We start from the raw sequence: 19,963 nt of genomic DNA, 5'->3' as shown, positions 1-19,963 counted from the left end.
AGAGATGCATGTTGTAAACTGCTCCATTATGTCATAGGGCTGTGCTCACAGGCACACACAGGGATATTTTTAGCAGCAGAACCATCATTCAGCACTTTCCACAATAGTGCAGACTGTAGCCAGTCAGCACCTCCCAGACAGCAACAGAAAGGTTACTTTCTGGGAGGAGAGATGACTTGATTTACATGTAAAAAATGACTGAGAATATGATACACACAGTAATCACAGGTATCACTGCACTGAAAAGTGCTTATTATAGCTTTGGTTTCACAGCTACAACCGTCACGTTACATTACATTACATTATTGGCATTTGGCAGACGCTCTTATCCAGAGCGACGTACCACAAAGTGCATACCCGTAACCAGGGATAAGTGCGCTGAAAGACCCTAGAGGGAAGTACAATTTCAACCGCTACTTGTACAACATGTCATGCCACATGGGACAGTGCATTGAAATAACTCCTCTTCATGAATCTTCATCCTTATCTCGCGTCTTACGCACCGACTGAAGAGGGCCGAATCGCCGTCGTACGAGTCGCTCTGTTTCCTGTTGAGCGGCTGCCTGCCGGGGGTCACCGTGTCCCGGGGGACTGAGATGTCGATATTGCTCTTGCTGAGGCGCTTGCTGGAGCTCAGCTTGGGGCTCAACTCCTGCAGGAGGCCCAGGCCGTCCTGAAGGGGAGACACGGGGAGAGATCAAACTTTCACCATCACACATGGTAAATGGTAAATGGTAAATGGTTGGCATTTATATAGCGCCTTTATCCAAAGCGCTGGACAATTGATGCTTCTCATTCCACCCATTCATACACACACCAACGGCGATTGGCTGCCATGCAAGGCGCCAACCAGCTCGTCAGGAGCATTTGGGGGTTAGGTGTCTTGCTCAGGGACACTTCGACACAGCCCGGGGCGGAGGAACAAACCGGCAACCCTCCAACTGCCAGACGACTGCTCTTACTGCCTGAGCCATGTCGCACATACAGCTCCAAACAAACACCATCGACTGCAGAGAACAGTCAGAGCATACAGTCTGTACACGCACACTCTGAGGGGATGTTTTGATATCTGTCCCCGTCGTCAGTATTGCAGTACAGCCAGGACATGTGCCTCGGTTCAAAACCTGCGGGAGACTCATCACAGGCCCACTAGCGCCCCCTACCTTCAGACTCTCTGTACTGTTGTTTTTGATGCTGTTACTAGGGCTGCCAAACTTCTGGGCGCCACTGAAGCACAAGGCGTCGAAACAGAGCACACCTCCGACGCAGTCTCCAATCAGGCATACCTGTGAGACAGAGAACACCCGCCAAGGGCTGTGACCAATCACACGCACTTATACATGCCCGACACAGCCACCAATCAGGTGCACACCGACCGCCACCCAAATGCAGCCCTGCATATGAATTAGCCACCTCCCCCCCACCAAACAACCCTGTATGTACAGAAAACTGAAAAGCTATTCAGTTTGATTAAGGAGGTTCGATTCTTCATAACCTCCGATAAAAATCTGGGAGCTGGGGTTCCCTGTAAATTTGCCTGCTTTTGTTGCTTTTTTTAAAGCTCTAATTCCCATGTGCAGTGTAAGAGATCATGTGACTCAGTAGATACACATTCAGCAGTCCCCAGGCACTGGTGCTTGTGACCTCGGGCGATAAGTTTATATCCAACAAAAACGTAATCTTCCCAGGGATTTGCCTGATCTTCATCCAACACAAAACAAAAAAAGAGGTATCAAACCGACAATGTGTTCCTTGTACACTTTCAGAAGAGAAAGACACTTCAAATTTCACAGAGTGGAGTCTGATCTGATTGCAAGAGCAGGTTAGAGGAAGTAAACCTTGGTGTGAATAACAAAAGCTGATAAAAACTATTGCATGTATTTTGCAAGTGAAAATGAAGGACATAGGAAGTTGAATTCTGTCCAAGCATATTTCCTGGCTCATCATGACTTGACAAAAAACCACAGGGAGGCATCAGGACACACCTGTCCCGAGAAGCCCTGGCCGTCCTGGGACTGCAGGAAGCTGTGATAGACCTGGTTTGCGCGGGCGATGATGGTCGCCACGGCGTCCTGGTAGTGGGGGGCCACAATAGCAAGGAGCGGGAGGGCCGCCAGGGGGAGTGGGTCCACACTGCTGGACACGCAGGTCTCATCGTAACTGTACGGGTTCAGACTGCAAGCACACAGCAGTTAACACATTTACCACCGCGATAACTCTGCATCTCACACATTCACCTGCGCTATAAATCTGCATCTCACACATTCATCTGCACTATAAATTTTCATCTCACACATTCACCTGCGCTATAAATCCGCATCTCACACATTCACCTGCGCTATAACTCTGCATCTCACACATTCACCTGCACTATAAATCTGCATCTCACACATTTACCTGCACTATAAATCTGCATCTCACACATTTACCTGCACTATAAATCTGCATCTCACACATTCACCTGCACTATAAATCTGCATCTGACACATTTACCTGCACTATAAATCTGCATCTCACACATTTACCTGCACTATAAATCTGCATCTCACACATTCACCTGCACTATAAATCTGCATCTCACACATTCACCTGCACTATAAATCTGCATCTCACACATTCACCTGCACTATAAATCTGCCTCTCACACATTCACCTGCACTATAAATCTGCATCTCACACATTCACCTGCACTATAAATCTGCATCTCACACATTCACCTGCACTATAAATCTGCATCTCACACATTCACCTACATCTCACACATTCACCTGCACTATAAATCTGCATCTCACACATTCACCTGCACTATAACTCTGCATCTCACACATTTACCTGCTCTCTCAGGCCCTTTACAATTTGACTTGGATATTTGGTGAGTACTCACTCATACTCCAGCCACATTGCAGCCCTCCAGCAGGCACAAAAACTCAAACACTGCAGCCGTCTGGCCACTGAAATGTGCCATCCACAGCTGTGACAAAGAATTACAGGCAAACCTTCATATGGTTTATATGGGAGACAACACACAAGATGTAGGAGCCTTTGTTCATGGTGTGGTCACAAATACCATTCCAGTTGCCACAACAGCGGCCATCTCCGCACAGGGAAGCATACGAGTTGTAGGGTACCCATCACTCTCCTCTCCACCCTGCAGACTGCTCACCCCCACCCACCCCCCTGTGGGGCTCCAGTGTCCTATGGGGTTTGGACTGGTTCCCTACAGTGAATGCACAGCCTAATTATTACTGGATAAGTCAGCTTCCTTACCTTCGCTATCGACAGTTGATATACTAAGTTAGCTAGCTTGTGAAAACTCAGTCTCCCAAGATGAGCATGTATCAGGCAGGTAGCTATGGTAACAAACAACTATGTGTGGGAAGTGGAGGCACGGTCTGTCAATCATAGCTAATGGCATGGTAATGACAGTTCTCATTACCATGCCCGGACAGTTTTGGTGAACCTGTATAGTGGGAAATTTAGGCTTAAAAAATATATTTAAAAATACATTTAAATGACTGAATAATAAAACAAATTTATGCACATTTGTTTTTCTGTTGCCTAAGTTAAAGCCAAGTTCAACCAAAAGCTGAGTACAGTGGGTCTCTCTGAAATGCGTGCATCATGGGAATAAACAAAAATGACTTTTGTCAGGGACAAACATTGCTAAAGATTGTCATTGAATGCTCTTGTGATATTTAGGTTCACGCTTATTCTACCTTCACGACAGCAAATATTATTTATTTCCGTTCGTTTTCTGACTGTCATGTTGGAGATGACGATATTGCCAATTTCCCTTCTGAAGGAAAATAGACGGGAAGGTGTTTAGGGACTTGTTAATTTGTTGTGTTGTGTGGAGGCAGGCGGAACCGGTGCTGTGCCTGTACTCCAGCGCCTGATTACCGGCACACAGGCTGCTCATTAGCACACAGGCTGCTCATTACTACACAGGCTGCTCATTAGCACACAGCTCTGCACACTGACTGCAGGGTTCCTCAGTCTGGATCGCCGTTCACCAGGGGAGGCAGCTCAGACTCAGTGTCACACGTGAAAAACAACAGCATCCGAACTGGGGCTACAGTGGCCATACAATACCCTGTGATACATAATACTGCCACAATCATTGCATTGTAACACAGCAGCAAGCAAGCTGACACAGATTTTTTTTTCCCGACTGAGTTTATTCATGCTTGTTAGCTCATTTCATGTCTGTTTATTTGCCGTTTAAGCAGCCTCATCCCCTTAAAATGTGAATGATGCACGGTGTCTTGTATATTGTCTCATTGTGTTGATTTAATAAATAGGCCACTGCGTTTATCTTCACGTGTAGCTTCAGCTATGATTAATGGGCTAGACCTACAGCTATCAGGAATGCATCTTATTAAACCAAGGGTGCAATGACCCCATTACATACTGATAAGCCGAGTAGAAAAATGTACTCCAAATTCACCTCATTGGTGAAACTAGCAAAGGGATTATCAGCAGGCTTAGCAAGGTAAAGGACAGTACACTAGAGCTGACTAGATTTTTTTTTTTTTTTTTTTTAAGACTCTTTGTGTTAACATCCTCTGATGTGTCCCACATCACTAAACTGCATTTCACCAGAACGACAGTTTGGTAAATGCTCACATTTTGGCAGCGGCTTCAGAATCTGAACACAAGGAGAGGCCGCTCACATGAAGCCTGGCCCGTGAAACTGGGCTCTCCGCGGGATTCAGAGAGAGAGAGAGAGAGAGAGAGAGAGAGAGAGAGAGAGAGAGAGAGATAGAGATAGAGATAGAGTGAGAGAGAGAGAGAGACCCACGCCCGGCAGACCCTCAGATCCCAGCAGGAGGTTACAGATTAGAGACGCGTCTCCCCCTCCTACCAGCACTCAGAGCGCTGCTCATGTTGCGGCCGGTGCAGCGAGCACATCAAACCTGTGATGCCATGAACGCTGAGCCCCATCAAACGCCGTGTGTGTGTGTCGGCTCACGCTGTGCCGGTCACGCGTGAGGACCGGGGGATTCGGGGAAGAACACGAAGCCACGGCCGTCCTTTCAGAGCTCACACACAGAGGAAAGTGCACAGCGCATCAGGCAAGGGGAGAAATGTCACCTGTTGTTATTATTAACCTTTCATTGTTAACGGTGTCTGATCCCCAGTTCTTCTCTCATATTAAGTGTCAGCTGAGTCGCAAAAAACCCAAATCCAAGACACAAGGAGAGATCCAAAGCAGAGGAAACAGGCACCTTGGCTTGATGAAAGGTTAAGCCCTTCCACTGCATTCCTCACAGTGCATCCATATCTCTATGTGCACTGAATATATTAAACAGAGTACTTTTCTTACAGGCTGAAACTAGTGATCTGAAAGTATCTGAAATCATATGCAAGGGGGCAATCTCTTAATATGAGGATATTATCACCCATTACAATAAGGCAACTGGGACTCAACATTGGGACTTTAAATGTATCACAGTGATTTAATGTTAATGTTTTTCTTTACAAAATCCTCCTCATTACTTAGGGCAGTCATGATCAATGGAGGGAGGTTAAGGCCGCAGGTGTAGAATGAGCTCACTCTGAACAAGACCAACGCCAAGAGCTGTGGCAGAGATTCAAACCATGGACAGTGATTGCAATTCAGTACCATGGACAGTGGAGTGTTTTTCCTATTCTGTGTCCACTGGTCGAGAGGCAAAGTGCAGGGCACTCACTGGGACAGGAGAGAGAAGACCTGAGGGCACACTGCCCTCACTGGGACAGGAGGGAGAAGGCCTGGGGCACACTGCCCTCACTGGGACAGGAGAGAGAAGGCCTGAGGGCACACTGCAGGGCACTCACTGGGACAGGAGAGAGAAGGCCTGGGCACACTGCCCTCACTGGGACAGGAGAGAGAAGGCCTGTGGCACACTGCCCTCACTGGCACAGGAGAGAGAAGGCCTGAGGGCACACTGCAGGGCACTCACTGGGACAGGAGAGAGAAGGCCTGGGCACACTGCCCTCACTGGGACAGGAGAGAGAAGGCCTGGGCACACTGCCCTCACTGGCACAGGAGAGAGAAGGCCTGAGGGCACACTGCAGGGCACTCACTGGGACAGGAGAGAGAAGGCCTGGGGGCACACTGCCCTCACTGGGAGAGGAGAGAGAAGGCCTGGGGGCACACTGCACTCACTGGGACAGGAGAGAGAAGGCCTGGGGCACACACTGCACTCACTGGGACAGGAGGGAGAAGGCCTGGGGCACACTGCAGGGCACTGGGACAGGAGAGAGAAGGCCTGGGGGCACACTGCACTCACTGGGACAGGAGAGAGAAGGCCTGGGGCACACACTGCACTCACTGGGACAGGAGGGAGAAGGCCTGAGGGCACACTGCACTCACTGGGACAGGAGAGAGAAGGCCTGGGGCACACACTGCACTCACTGGGACAGGAGGGAGAAGGCCTGGGGCACACTGCAGGGCACTGGGACAGGAGAGAGAAGGCCTGGGGGCACACTGCACTCACTGGGACAGGAGAGAGAAGGCCTGGGGGCACACTGCACTCACTGGGACAGGAGGGAGAAGGCCTGGGGCACACACTGCACTCACTGGGACAGGAGGGAGAAGGCCTGGGGCACACACTGCACTCACTGGGACAGGAGGGAGAAGGCCTGGGGGCACACTGCACTCACTGGGACAGGAGAGAGAAGGCCTGGGGGCACACTGCACTCACTGGGACAGGAGGGAGAAGGCCTGAGGGCACACTGCAGGGCACTCACTGGGACAGGAGGGAGAAGGCCTGAGGGCACACTGCACTCACTGGGACAGGAGGGAGAGGGCCTGAGGGCACACTGCACTCACTGGGACAGGAGGGAGAAGGCCTGGGGGCACACTGCACTCACTGGGACAGGAGGGAGAAGGCCTGGGGGCACACTGCACTCACTGGGACAGGAGAGAGAAGGCCTGGGGGCACACTGCACTCACTGGGACAGGAGGGAGAAGGCCTGGGGGCACACTGCACTCACTGGGACAGGAGAGAGAAGGCCTGGGGGCACACTGCACTCACTGGGACAGGAGGGAGAAGGCCTGGGGGCACACTGCACTCACTGGGACAGGAGAGAGAAGGCCTGGGGGCACACTGCACTCACTGGGACAGGAGGGAGAGGGCCTGAGGGCACACTGCACTCACTGGGACAGGAGGGAGAAGGCCTGGGGGCACACTGCACTCACTGGGACAGGAGGGAGAAGGCCTGGGGGCACACTGCACTCACTGGGACAGGAGGGAGAGGGCCTGAGGGCACACTGCAGGGCACTCACTGGGACAGGAGGGAGAAGGCCTGGGCACACACTGCACTCACTGGGACAGGAGGGAGAAGGCCTGAGGGCACACTGCACTCACTGGGACAGGAGAGAGAAGGCCTGGGGCACACTGCAGGGCACTCACTGGGACAGGAGAGAGAAGGCCTGGGGCACACTGCAGGGCACTCACTGGGACAGGAGAGAGAAGGCCTGGGCGCACACTGCAGGGCACGGGACCAGCCTGATGAGCACGTGTTCAGCTGCGGCCTGGAAATGCGCCCGCGCCACCTTCTCCAGCACGGACACCAGCGTGGCCACGTCTCGGGCCTTGGCCCCGGCGTCTCCGCCGGCCGGATCCAAGACGCTGCCTCCGTGCACCACCAGAATCAGAACCTGCGTTCTGCATTTCCTCTGCACACCAGCCCAGGACCAATCAGAAGGCAGGACAGTGAGGCGCTTACACTGCATCACATTACACTGTAATCACTCAAAAACGGCCACGTTTATCTAGAGTGACACACAGTAGTGGAGAACAATTGGGCCAATTATAATCAATAAGTGTCATATTAACCTTACAAACAACAGTTTGTATTGTATCCAGCGAAAGTATCATGCGACAGATTATAAATTCTAAACAGCTATATTTATAACATTATCCAAAAGGAAAGAAAGATAGACAGAAAGAAAGGATTTCTAAAGTGAGTCAGGAAAGTCATGGTACAATCTGTAGAGGTGAGTCTTTAGTTAACGTTTGGAACAATCAAAGCACAAAAATTAGCAAAACCCACAGACGCGGATTCCTAACGACTTGTGAAATAATTAGCGGGTGCGTGTCCTAAAGGACAGCAAAAACGTTTTGTCCAAGACAAAATCGCTCCAGGTCTCAGACGGGCAATTAATTAATAAGAAGATATTGAATAGACTGCGGAGTGTGGAATCTGTGACATTTCATAAGAGAATTAATTACAAAGCAGCATCACCCACACAGAGATTACACCATCACTCCTGTCCTTGAAGAGTAGAAAAAAAGAGACTGAGCCTGCCACACGCCAGGTGCTTTTTTCTATTGCTCCTCCATGCATACTGTACATTCATATTACCCTTCACTTACACATTCAATAATGCACAGTATGTTCCTTACTGTTTGCACCTTGGCATAACCATGAACCCGTTCAGGTTTGTTAAAACATGCATGGCAACAATTCGTATGAATGGATATCCATTAAAAAACAGAAAATTATTACAGTAAAAAAAAGCCGTCGCCTCATTTAGAACGCAATGTTATTATATACATTCATTACCTCAATTTCCCTGCAAAGATGCAAGGAACCATTTATCTTTCCTGTGAGAGTGTGTCCTAGCTCTGCATAGGTAGTTGTCTACATGCAAGATAAACAAATAATTTGATGGATGCAAATTGGAAACAGTTAGGGACTGGAATAGAAAAGCAGCCATAACACGAGAGAACATGTTAAGGCATGTACTGAACAGGACTTATGTTCATAAAGATTCTCAAAGTATTTTAAACAAACAAAAGACTTCACACCGATGGGCAGACTCACTGCAGGTTTAAATCAGCTGCAAGTAATGAAACATAGAAATCACAGAGCAAGGGCAATGCATAAAATCCCTGTGCAAAGCCTGCACTGATTATGCAGAACAGTTAACCTACAACAACAACAAAAATAAATCCAACATGATTGCCACACAGTTGGTTGCCCACAGACTCAACATGGAGTTATATTCAGTGAGCACTTTATTAGGTATTTGTCACTTATTCTTTAGACTTATTGGTCTTCTGCTGCTGTAGCCTATCCACTTCGAGGTTTGACGCATTGTGTGTTCACAGATGCTCTTCTGCATGCTGCTGTTGTAATGTGTGGTTATTTGCGTTACTGTCACCAGCTTCGACCAGTCTGGTCCTTCTCCTCTGACCTCTCTCATTAACATGTTTTTGCCCGCAGAACTGGAAATCAGCAGTTTCTGAGATACTCAAACCACCCTGTCTGGTACCAACAATCATTCCACGGTCAAAGTCACTTAGAACACATTTCTTCCGCATTCTGACATTTGGTCCGAACAACAGCTGAACCTCTTGACCATGTCTGAAAGTTTACCCAATAAAGTGCTCACTTAATGTATGTATGTATGTGAGCTATATTATTCTGTGTCCCACTGTCATCGATCACTGAGCGCTCATATAGTAAGGTAATAAAAACTTTCTTGGGGGAAGACATGTTTTCGCGTTTTAAAAGAGGACCTACCTCCATGTCATCCAGCTCATCGATGCTGCTCTGGGGGAGACAGTGAGCATGTGGGAAGTGGTGCAGGCTCTCTGAGCGGGGGACAGAACAACAGAGAGAGAGAGAGAGAGAGAGAGAGAGAGAGGGAGGGAGGGAGGGAGGGAGGGAGGGGGAGAGAGAGAGAGAGAGAGAGAGAGAGAGAGAGATCATTTCATTTCATTCTCGTTATGTTCTTCACAACTTCAAGAAAAAGTAATATGTTCATACTTCTCTGTGTTTCTATTACATTCTATTATATTGTATAGTATGATGTTGTATTGCTTTGGCAATGTGACGGTAGTTGCCCTGCCAATAAAGCAAATGAAAGGGTCATCACTGGAACCACTTCACACAGATAAACTCACACACAGTTTGTGCTGATCTGAAGGGCTGGCCTAATGCAATTCCTTACATACAGTAACAGGAAGATTGTAATTAATACATAAATAAATAAAACATTTTTAATGTTAAAACAATCAGACCTACATAGCTCTACTGAACTAGGTAAAAAAGATTTAGAGCAAATTATCATGTACAACACTGATCTGGCCAGGAAAATGTGTCAAAGATGCAAGAATTCATACAATTCAAATAAAAAGATTTAATAAAAAAGAATTTTAAAACTACATGCAAATAAAACGAGAGACATGTAGAATAAAATAGCATTGATTCACTAAGGAAATGTCAGGCAAAAAGCAGGACACTAAGAGACAAGGAGCTAGCAGGTGCAATGGTCAGTAAATGTGTTCTGTGAACATCTTCTAAAGGAGTATAAGGGCGTGTTGAGATTGTGGAGTTTGAGAGTGGATTGTGTGCCTCTCATGGGCAGCAGGCAAATGACAGGAGTTATGACCAAACGTAAACCTGGGGGCGGCCTGTAGCATAGTGGTTAAGGTAAATGACTGGGACACACAAGGTCGGTGGTTCTAATCCCGGTGTAGCCACAATAAGATCCGCACAGCCATTGGGCCCTTGAGCAAGGCCCCTAACCCTGCACTGCTCCAGGGGAGGATTGTCTCCTGCTTAGTCTAATCAACTGTACGTCGCTCTGGATAAGAGCGTCTGCCAAATGCCAATAATGTAATGTAATGTAATGTAATGTACTGTCAGAACCAACTGGATACTGGGCTGGGTCAATGCCCTACACTCAGAAACAAACAGACTGCAGTGGAAATGGAGAAAGTCCCTATCTGTTCCCATCAAGTCACCTGTCAGTTTGCAGGATTGAGGTCTGGGAAATAAGTGGAGGAAATAAGCAAAGACAAATAGAGCTCAAGGTACAATTTTTGTGTTAAAACATTGTTACAAGACCATCGTAAATCCCTTCCTATCATTGAAAAAGGCCCACTGACATGTTGACTCACCCTCTGCCTGTGTTTATAGTCCTTAAATTCGGGTTTCACAATATACAGTTGAGGGCCCGACACTCTGCACCAAAACATTGAATAACAGTACAATAATTCAAGCTCATTGGTTGAAAATTGGTTCTAACTGCCACCGCCCACATGGCGTTTCAATGTCAGCGCATTCACAGAGAATAGGGAGGGATAAACGGTGTTGTGGTTTGAAGGGGTTTGCTTGCGCTTGCTGCTGTTCCTCTCTTGACCGTTAGAAGTCAGAAATTACCTCTTGTACCTTTAAGGGAAGGGAAAGAGAGGGGGAATGCTGTAATGGTGATTGAAGCGAAAGATGATGGAGAGAGAGAGAAAACAAAGGGAAGAAGAAAATGACAGAGGAGCAGGCACAGGGCATGTGAATAACAGAGGAATGGATTATTGATCCAAAGGCTAATTCTTCAGCCTCGCTGCCTCTCTGGGGTCATCAGTAAATCCTAAAATATTTTCCATCAGTAAATTAAGTGGAAATGCTTAATCTTCCTTCCCTCTCTGCGGATGCCGGCTGATTCTGGGCATATTCGACCCCCACAGGTCCCCTCCACCTCTTCCTCTCAGACACACACAGATCCCTGCACATTAGGACTGACTGTACCCCAAAAATTTTTTGAACATTAGAATGAAAACACTGAATGCATATTTGAATATGCATTTTACACACAGAGTGAATTTAACAAAAGTTTAATAAAAAAAAAAAAAAAGGTTTTGTAGCCGAACATTCATAAGAGTAGCCATGCAGAGCGAAATCACAGAATGCAGAATTATTGTTCATCCAGTCCTCTAGTTGTATCGATTTTCAGCTTGTGAACTAAGCTGTGGAATACCCAGACAAATCCATGCGGATTTTCAACAGCCTCACGATGTCTCTGGCTTGTTCCATAAGAGCCCACTCAGCTGGTAGCATTTGGTTTTTTTTTCCTGTCACCACTGCGGTCAGCGTCACACGCCATTCGGAAGCACGACCAATCATGTGGCAACGGGCCCCAACATTCGAGCCAGTTACACAGTCATTTATCGCTTTCTCAAGCGCAAGCAATCACTGTTTCCCCTCCAAAAGGCCACTGTCAGATGGGGGGGGGGCTCCTGAAATCACCCAACACATGTTTAAACCGGCTGATTGCCAGTTCTGCTGCTCAAAGCACGAGCACTCTGCACACAGTTCAGCCGAATGTTTTGCACAGGACTTGGCACATTCACAAAACTAAGCTGTTTTACCGAACCGCTTGATCATAAATTAGCGCACCAATTCGCGAGGCATTATAATTCCAGGTGATGAAAATCATCCGATGTGCCCATAATGCTTCCTGCCACATTGACAGAACCCTGGCAGGGCAGCTGCCTAGCTTTCTGCATCTTAGCACGTCTGTCAGCAGCCGTTAATCTGAAACGAAGTGTGCTCCAACAGTGACATGAGCATCTATGACCAGTGTAGTCCAACCATCAGTGTCAACGGGAATGTACAGTGGGCATGGAGGAATCCCTCCAAATGTGTTCTCCAACCTTATCACAAATGATAAGAAAAGACACATGGCTGTCATCTTCGGCAGGGGATTTTGCACAAAGTATTAAACCAGGGGAGCCAATAATTGTTTTTTGGGGAGATATTTGTACACACAACATGCACACACGCAGCATACATTGACACACAACGCGCAAGAGCACGCACACGATCACAGATCAATATCCCAGAAAGATGAAAGATGCATTAGTCAACAACATATTCACTTGTTTCCCATGATCTATTTTCTCTGCCTTTACTTGAGCATCACTGTGACATATACATCAAGTAAATGGGCTTTGCCAGGATTCCACCACCCCTGTACAGTTTGTGTGTTATGTTGCTCTGGGCGTTTTTCCTACCAAGACTGATGATGATGATAAAACAAAAATGCGATTAAATGGGAATCAACGTCGACAGGAGAGGAGCCTGCAGGCGGCAGATGTTGGAAAAGAGGAGATGATGGCTGGTGTGCGAGGCATTAGGCGGAGCGGAGGCTACTGCCTGTGAATCAGTGGAGGTGCCAGGGCCAGGCTCTGCAGCTGGGCATAATCCCGCTCAGAAGCGCTCAGCAGGTAACACGCACGTTGTACAACTACATCTTATTTAACAAGTCATTCATTTTCCATGCAGGCTTATTCCACAATATGACTGTCCCACTCTGTTTCCATATCTGTGCTTTACTCAGAGAGAGAGAAAACAGAAAGGGTTACAGAGATATTTACAGTTAAATGGGTTAAGAATAATACAATAAATTAAAGGTAATTTACTGTTTGGTTTCATGAAAAAATAAAATAAAAAGTTTACAACTCCCTGTAAACTTGTACTGACGTTGTTCACCTGAATTTAGGTAGTGTTCAATCCAAAAAAAATGCATGTTCCTTTAAAAATACTATAAAAGTAATACTATAAAACACATGCAATTCGGGCCATTTGATGCACACACCACGAAGCATTAATACCCCTTGAAACTGACAGAAAACTAATGGAGTCTCAATATTTTAATACTGTCTTGTGAGTGAAATTATCTTTAGTTTCAGCATAGACAAAACATATGTATAGATTTCTTACAGAGAAAAGTGGTTTTCTTCCCTCCATCAACTCCATTAGGAGGCTCTTCTGGTCATTGAAATCTGTTATGCTTCATGTCACATTTCCCTCTGCTTTCTCTGTGTTTTCAGTGAAATAAATCACCCTGAAAGCAGGTAGTGAAGAAACAACCAACAACCTGTATTCACTGGTTTCCACAGCCGAACTCCAGCTATGCAGTACAGCTATTTAAAGCATGTATGTTACCTCAGTATTACAAGACATCGTAAACAATAATCAAACAAACACACAAAAATTATACAGAAAGATACAACAAGCCCAGGTAGTAAGTGTGCAATTATGAGAAAATATCTGCCCCATAGCAATACATAAATCATTTTGGGGGTAACTATCATTTTACTCCTGTAATCATCTTTAATACATGCCATTCTGTAATGTAGGGTAGTGTAAAATGTCATTTTAACCTGAATTGCATGGTAGCGCAAAAGTACTATGCCACCACTGACAGCATAATAAACTGCACACAGAAGGGCAGGGCCCAGGAAATGAGGCTACTTCTTCATACTTTTGCCTAGCAACAAAACCACACACACAGAGACACACACACACACACTCACACACACACACAGAGACACACACAGAGACACACACACACACACACACACACACACAGTCAGCCAGTCTCAGCGGAGATCCAATTTCACAGCTGCCTCAGTTGCTTCTGCATCTTCCTGTGGGGCCTCCTTAAGTCTCCGTGCTTTCTGTTCCGACTGCTGCTGTTCCACACAATAACCTGCAGTAACCCTTCCTAGCAAGCACATATCGGTGTTAATGTGCAGATCAGGTGTGTGGGAATGTGCAATGTATCCAAATGTGTGGCTGCGATGTCAGAGGCAGAATCCAAGCAGGTACAATGCCACCTGGGATTTCTGCTCATGAAAAACCTCAATCACACGTGCATTATAGGACAGGCCAATACAGTATACAGTAAATTCATCCATAGAGTAAATGCATATATGAAATATGTTTAAATGAAAAAGCTATTGTAAAGATAATGAGCTGGCATCTGCCAATTTGCGAGCTGTTGATTTAGCATTTTCTGGACGATCCGGATGCCTCTGGTAATTTTGGGAGGAGAAGTTGGAGGAGAGCCGCTGCTTGGGGTGTGTCAAGAGTGTGTCAAGAGCGAGCAGCTCAGTGCCATTTCGGTGTTACTTATTGCAATTTTCCGGTCGGACAGGTCCGCATTTCACCCTTTCGCCCACCACCTGCTTAACTGTGGATAGTAGCCTACGCTGTTCAGTTTGTCTTTGATATAGATCGCACAAGCAGGAAAATGCATCAATTACATTGTATTTATTGTTCACTGTTTTTTCTTCTTTAATTTTAATTCTGGTATTTTTTGTAGCTATTCTCATTGTAGAGTGGGGTACAGTATTTTGTGGTACGATATTTTGTTATCTGTAATGACAAGAACGGCATAACAGAACTTATTTTCTTCTCACGGAAAATCTTTTCATTTTAATTACGTGACGGTAGTTAAAATGATGTGTACAGTAGCGCTTACAGGGCAGTCTATCTTGCTGTCACTAATATCAATCGGTTGTGCTCACTGTCAAAGAAACTGATAAACAAGACATGTTATTATTTTGTGTCTGGAGGGCCGGCTGAACATGAAGTTCAAGTACTTGGTTCAAATTCAAATAATCAAGGAGAAAGTTGTATACGCTACGCGTGCGTGTCATTACAATATTTATTACAATAGTGTCATAAAAAGGCAACACATTTACAGCATATTGCTCTAGGTTCCATTTCTGTAAAAAAGGAATAGCTGTGGGTCTTCACTGAAGCCGGTCGGGTAGATGAAGCCAAACCTGCAATTTACTGCTGCTACAAATTACTCTTATCTAGTCCTCACAATTAAAATCAAATATGGGCGAAGGAACAATTTGTGCTAAGCAGATTTAACTCCAGTACAGTCAGCAACGACCTCTTACAGTTTAAAATCAGACTACAGTTTAAAACTAAGAGTTGACTTTGAACTTCTCCGGTGTCTTTCAAAATCGGAGACATCTATAATCAAGCATCAGACCTGCCTTCAGATACATTGTGTAATCAAGTAGCACAGCTCATAAATGGAGTACTTCCTGCTCCAATTAACCTTGGCAAAAATTGCTGTGCATGGCTTCATACACAAGCAAAGAGTCCTTTTATACATTTACATACATAATCAATGAAGCAGAAATGCACATTATGTGGACAGGAAAAATCACAAAGTATGACCTCAGAAGAGGTCTAAAATGGAAGTGCCGCATCGGTTTACCCACCTGTACCTTTCAAAAATGAATTGAATCATATTTCCGTTGTGTAGCAAAACCTGGAAAAGGAGCTGCATGTAAACAGCAATCGAGTACAGAGAAGAAAGGGATAAATATCAGTACAGAGCAGCACTGTTACACGTGTGCTGTAGTGAGTGTCAGGGGAAGTGTGAACAGTACCGGGCAGCACAGGGTTTGGGCGTGGTACCTTGACACGGATCCATGTGGCCCAGGGTGTGAATCTGCTCCACCAGGTCATTGGAACTCCACTGACTCATTCCCAGGAGGAGAGCGCTCTTCCCCTCCTGCACCTCTGTCGGGAAACAGCCAGAAAGTCAAAAAAACAAGAACAGTCAAAAAGGAAGAGTCAGTGAGAGTTTGTGGGTTTGATTCTCAGGTGGGGCACTGCTGTTGTTCTTAAACTGTTTCAGTAAAATAAGCAGCTGTATAAATGGATTATATGAAAAAAAAAACCAAAAAAAAAACACATGCAAGCTGGTGAAGTCAGTCTGGATAAGAGTCAGCTGGAGTACAGAGAAATGAGCAGCTAAACCATTACACTCAGAAAATCACACTGAATCCTCCTACAGTGAGCAGCGCTGACTCCTCCTACAGAGAGCTGCACTGACTCCCCCTACAGAGAGCAGCACTGACTCCTCCTACAGAGAGCAGCACTGACTCATCCTACAGAGAGCAGCGCTGACTCCTCCTACAGAGAGCAGCACTGACTCCCCCTACAGAGAGCAGCACTGACTCCTCCTACAGAGAGCAGCGCTGACTCCTCCTACAGAGAGCAGCGCTGACTCCTCCTACAGAGAGCAGCGCTGACTCCTCCTACAGAGAGCAGCGCTGAATCCTCCTACAGAGAGCTAATAGAGTAAGCTGAGGACCAAACACTGTTTCCCAGAGGTATGAAACGGATTTGAACCGCTGGCTTCAGGAGGATGAAAATCAAACACACCAACAACACCTAAAAGGAAAGGTGAATATGCTGAAAACAAAAAGATACCAGCAAACCCATCAAAATAAAGATACTGCTTCAAAGGAAGAGAGTGAGAGAGAGAGAGTGAGAGACAGACAGAGAAAGATTGCAGAAAAAGAGAGAAAGAGAAAGAGACTACTGTAACTAATGTAGACAATGGAACAGAGGGACATGGACAGGAATATGCTGCAGTGCAAATTGGACTGTTTGTAAGGTGTTCAGCTTTGAACACGGCAGTTCCGATGTAAGGCGTTTCACCAATAGCTGGCTGCCTTACTTAGCCACAACTTACCTCAACTCTTTGCACTGCATAGCCCTGTTCATCGTGAAATAGCAGATTCAGAAGAAAGAAGAACACCACCCCTACAATGCTTGAAAAAATATCAGCAAACCAAAAAAATGAAAGCAGATACATTTCTGCTTCCATCTCTAGCTATTCTTGTATTCACAAGAGATTTAGCCATATGAAGCTGCATTGTCAAAGCGAGGCTTTTTCAGTGCAACGAGACCTGGTGCACTAAATGCGCAAACAGGGACAGCTAGTGCACACTACCTGCACAGTTCTGTTTTTCTCCACACTTCTCGTCTACACTTCTGCATGGTAAACATGCAATATAAACATGTTATTTGAAGCTTAAATTAGTTGTTTTTAACCTTGGATGTTCCACTTCAACCAACAACCAATTAGAGATAGATTCAACAGCCAAGTACTGACTCATAATCTGCTGGTTAATTGAGGAGCAGAGCCCCTGTGATAAAGCTCTTTATATAAAGTACTTAAGAACAGGAAACATAATCACACAGAAGCTCCACTGAGAGGCAGTTTCAGAGGAAGGGGGGAAACGGAGAGAAGGTGACCTTCTTTCACACACTACATAGAAACGGGCATGGCGGGAAGAATGAAACAGTTATTACCATAAAAATCAGACAGAGAAGTTAAAGGTACAATGGGTAAGATTTCTGAGCTAAATCATTGTTACAAGACCATTGTAAATCCCTTCCTATCATTGAAAAAGGCTCACTGACATGTTGACTCACCCTCTGCCTGTGTTTATAGTCTAGTCTGTAAATTCAGGTTTCAAAATATGCTCTCTGTATCAAAACATTGTATAACTGTAAAATAATTAAAGCTCATTGGTTCTAATTGTGTTGGAAAATTGGTTCTAATTGCAACAGCCAATGGCGTTTCATCATCAGTGCATTCACAGAGAAGGGGTGCGATAAGCAGTGTTGTGGTTTGAGCGTGTCCGAGTCCGAAATTACCTATTGTACCTTTAAAAAGTTCCCATTTTAAACGCATCACATTCAAAGTCAAGGCCCTGTGATACGACTGTATCTCCTACTGAGATATCTCATTGCCTAAATTGGTTTCCTCCTCATCACTGCAGAATTAAGTCTCAATGAAGCTTAAAGGAATCTTTATCCCACAGGTAGTCATACAACTCTGACGGTTCTGCATTATTCAGGAAAGTATTCTCATCACTTCAGTAGTAATATCCACTTATATCCCTACTGTGCAACTGTAATCATCAGTATTGATTGTTCTATTGAATGAGAGTTCAGCTCACAGACATTGGGTTTCAATTTGAGATTAATAAAACGGTGAGCACAACTCCCTTTATTGGACCAACAGACAGTATATAACTCCCTTGTCTTATTCTCACTGAGTATTCCTTTGGATGAGGCTGGATGATGTACCACTACTAAATAAAAAACACTACTCAGCTGGTCAATTCTAATAAATAGTAATAATAATAGTAATAATTCACATGATAATAATAATAATAATAAAATAATAATAATAATAATGCATTCCGTTGAATTTACCAAAGTTCATGCACGAGGGTCGATTTGTGTGTGAAATGTATCCACCTCTAAAGAGCAGGCGTAAACCGAAAATAATTTCTTAAATTAATCCATATCTCAAACGAAGCAGTGGGAAATGACAGAAATGAGTAGGCTGAACGCATTGATATGCTGCTTTTAATCTATTTTGTCCATCGCGGAAAGACATTTCTGCCTTTAACAGAACGTTGTTAGAAACAGAGCATGCGCAACCGGAATTGCTAAAACAATAAAAACATAGTTGTGCGTTTGTTTTGATTAGATATCCTCCAAAACAATCACGGAAAAGAAACGGGGAAGACTTCTATGACAAATAACCAGCCATACAAATAATTGCTCTCCTGGAGAAATAAAATATGTCATGGAACCTCCCACACAACCTTCCCATTCTACAAGTGAAACTCGAAAAATTAGAATATCGTGTATATCACTAATATATCATATAGACTCATTACAATAAAGCTTATGAAAACCCCAAATTCAAAATCTCAGAAAATTAGAATATTGTGGAAAGGTTCAATATTGTAGGCTCAAAGTGTCACATTCTAATCAATCCAAAACACCTGCAAAGGGTTCCTGAGCCTTTAAATTGTCTCTCAGTATGGTTCAGTAGAATTCACAATCATGGGGAAGACTGCTGACCTGACTGTTGTACAGAAAACCATCTTTGACACCCTCCACAAGGAGGGAAAGCCTCAGAAGGTAATTGCAAGAGAAGTTGGATGTTCTCAAAGTGCATCAAAGCACATTAATAGAAAGTTAAGTGGAAGGAAAAAGTGTGGAAGAAAAAGGTGCACAAGCAGCAGGGATGACCGAATCCTGGAGAGGATTGTCAGGAAAAGGCCATTCAAAAGTGTGGGAGAGCTTCACAAGGAGTGGACTGGGGCTGGAGTTGATGCATCAAGAACCATACACAGACGGATCCTGGAAATGGGCTTCAGATGTCGTATTCCTCTTGTGAAGCCGCTCCTGAATAACAAACCACGCCAGAAGCGTCTTACCTGGGCTAAAGAAAAAAAGAACTTGTCTGTTGCTCAGTGGTCCAAAGTCCTCTTCTCTGATGAGAGCAACTTTTGCATCTCATTTGGAAACCAAGGTCCCAGAGTCTGGAGGAAGAATGGAGAGGCACACAATCCAAGATGCTTAAAGTCCAGTGTGAAGTTTCCACAGTCAGTGTTGATTTGGGGAGCCATGTAATCTGCTGGTGTTGGTCCACTGTGCTTTATTAAGTCCAGGGTCAACCCAACCGTCTATCAGGAAATTTTAGAGCACTTCATGGTTCCTTCAGCAGACAAGCTTTATGGAGACGCTGACTTTATTTTCCAGCAGGACTTAGCAC

At 45.3% G+C, this 19,963-nt stretch overlaps 2 protein-coding genes across 2 annotated transcripts in view; one reads left to right on the top strand and one right to left on the bottom strand.

The window, feature by feature from the left end:
- The window catches only part of glod4 (glyoxalase domain containing 4), a 137,449-nt gene that overhangs the window by 44,780 nt on the left and 72,706 nt on the right, over positions 1-19,963 (top strand). The window lies entirely within an intron of this gene.
- Positions 1-19,963, bottom strand: part of LOC133107812 (membrane-associated phosphatidylinositol transfer protein 3-like) — a 54,455-nt gene that overhangs the window by 22,477 nt on the left and 12,015 nt on the right. The window contains exons 3-8 of the mRNA XM_061217013.1: positions 16,006-16,110; positions 9,520-9,590; positions 7,446-7,666; positions 1,986-2,175; positions 1,164-1,286; positions 504-673 (exon numbers count right to left, since the gene is read on the bottom strand). Of these exons, the coding sequence (XP_061072997.1) occupies positions 504-673; positions 1,164-1,286; positions 1,986-2,175; positions 7,446-7,666; positions 9,520-9,590; positions 16,006-16,110 (880 nt within the window). The remainder of the gene's footprint in view (positions 1-503; positions 674-1,163; positions 1,287-1,985; positions 2,176-7,445; positions 7,667-9,519; positions 9,591-16,005; positions 16,111-19,963) is intronic.

The sequence above is a fragment of the Conger conger genome, chromosome 13 (genome assembly GCF_963514075.1).
Source record: "Conger conger chromosome 13, fConCon1.1, whole genome shotgun sequence".
In the NCBI taxonomy this organism is placed as follows: Eukaryota; Metazoa; Chordata; class Actinopteri; order Anguilliformes; family Congridae; genus Conger; species Conger conger.
The sequence above is the reverse complement of the archived record's forward strand: the minus strand, read 5'-3'. Positions and strand labels throughout refer to the sequence as shown.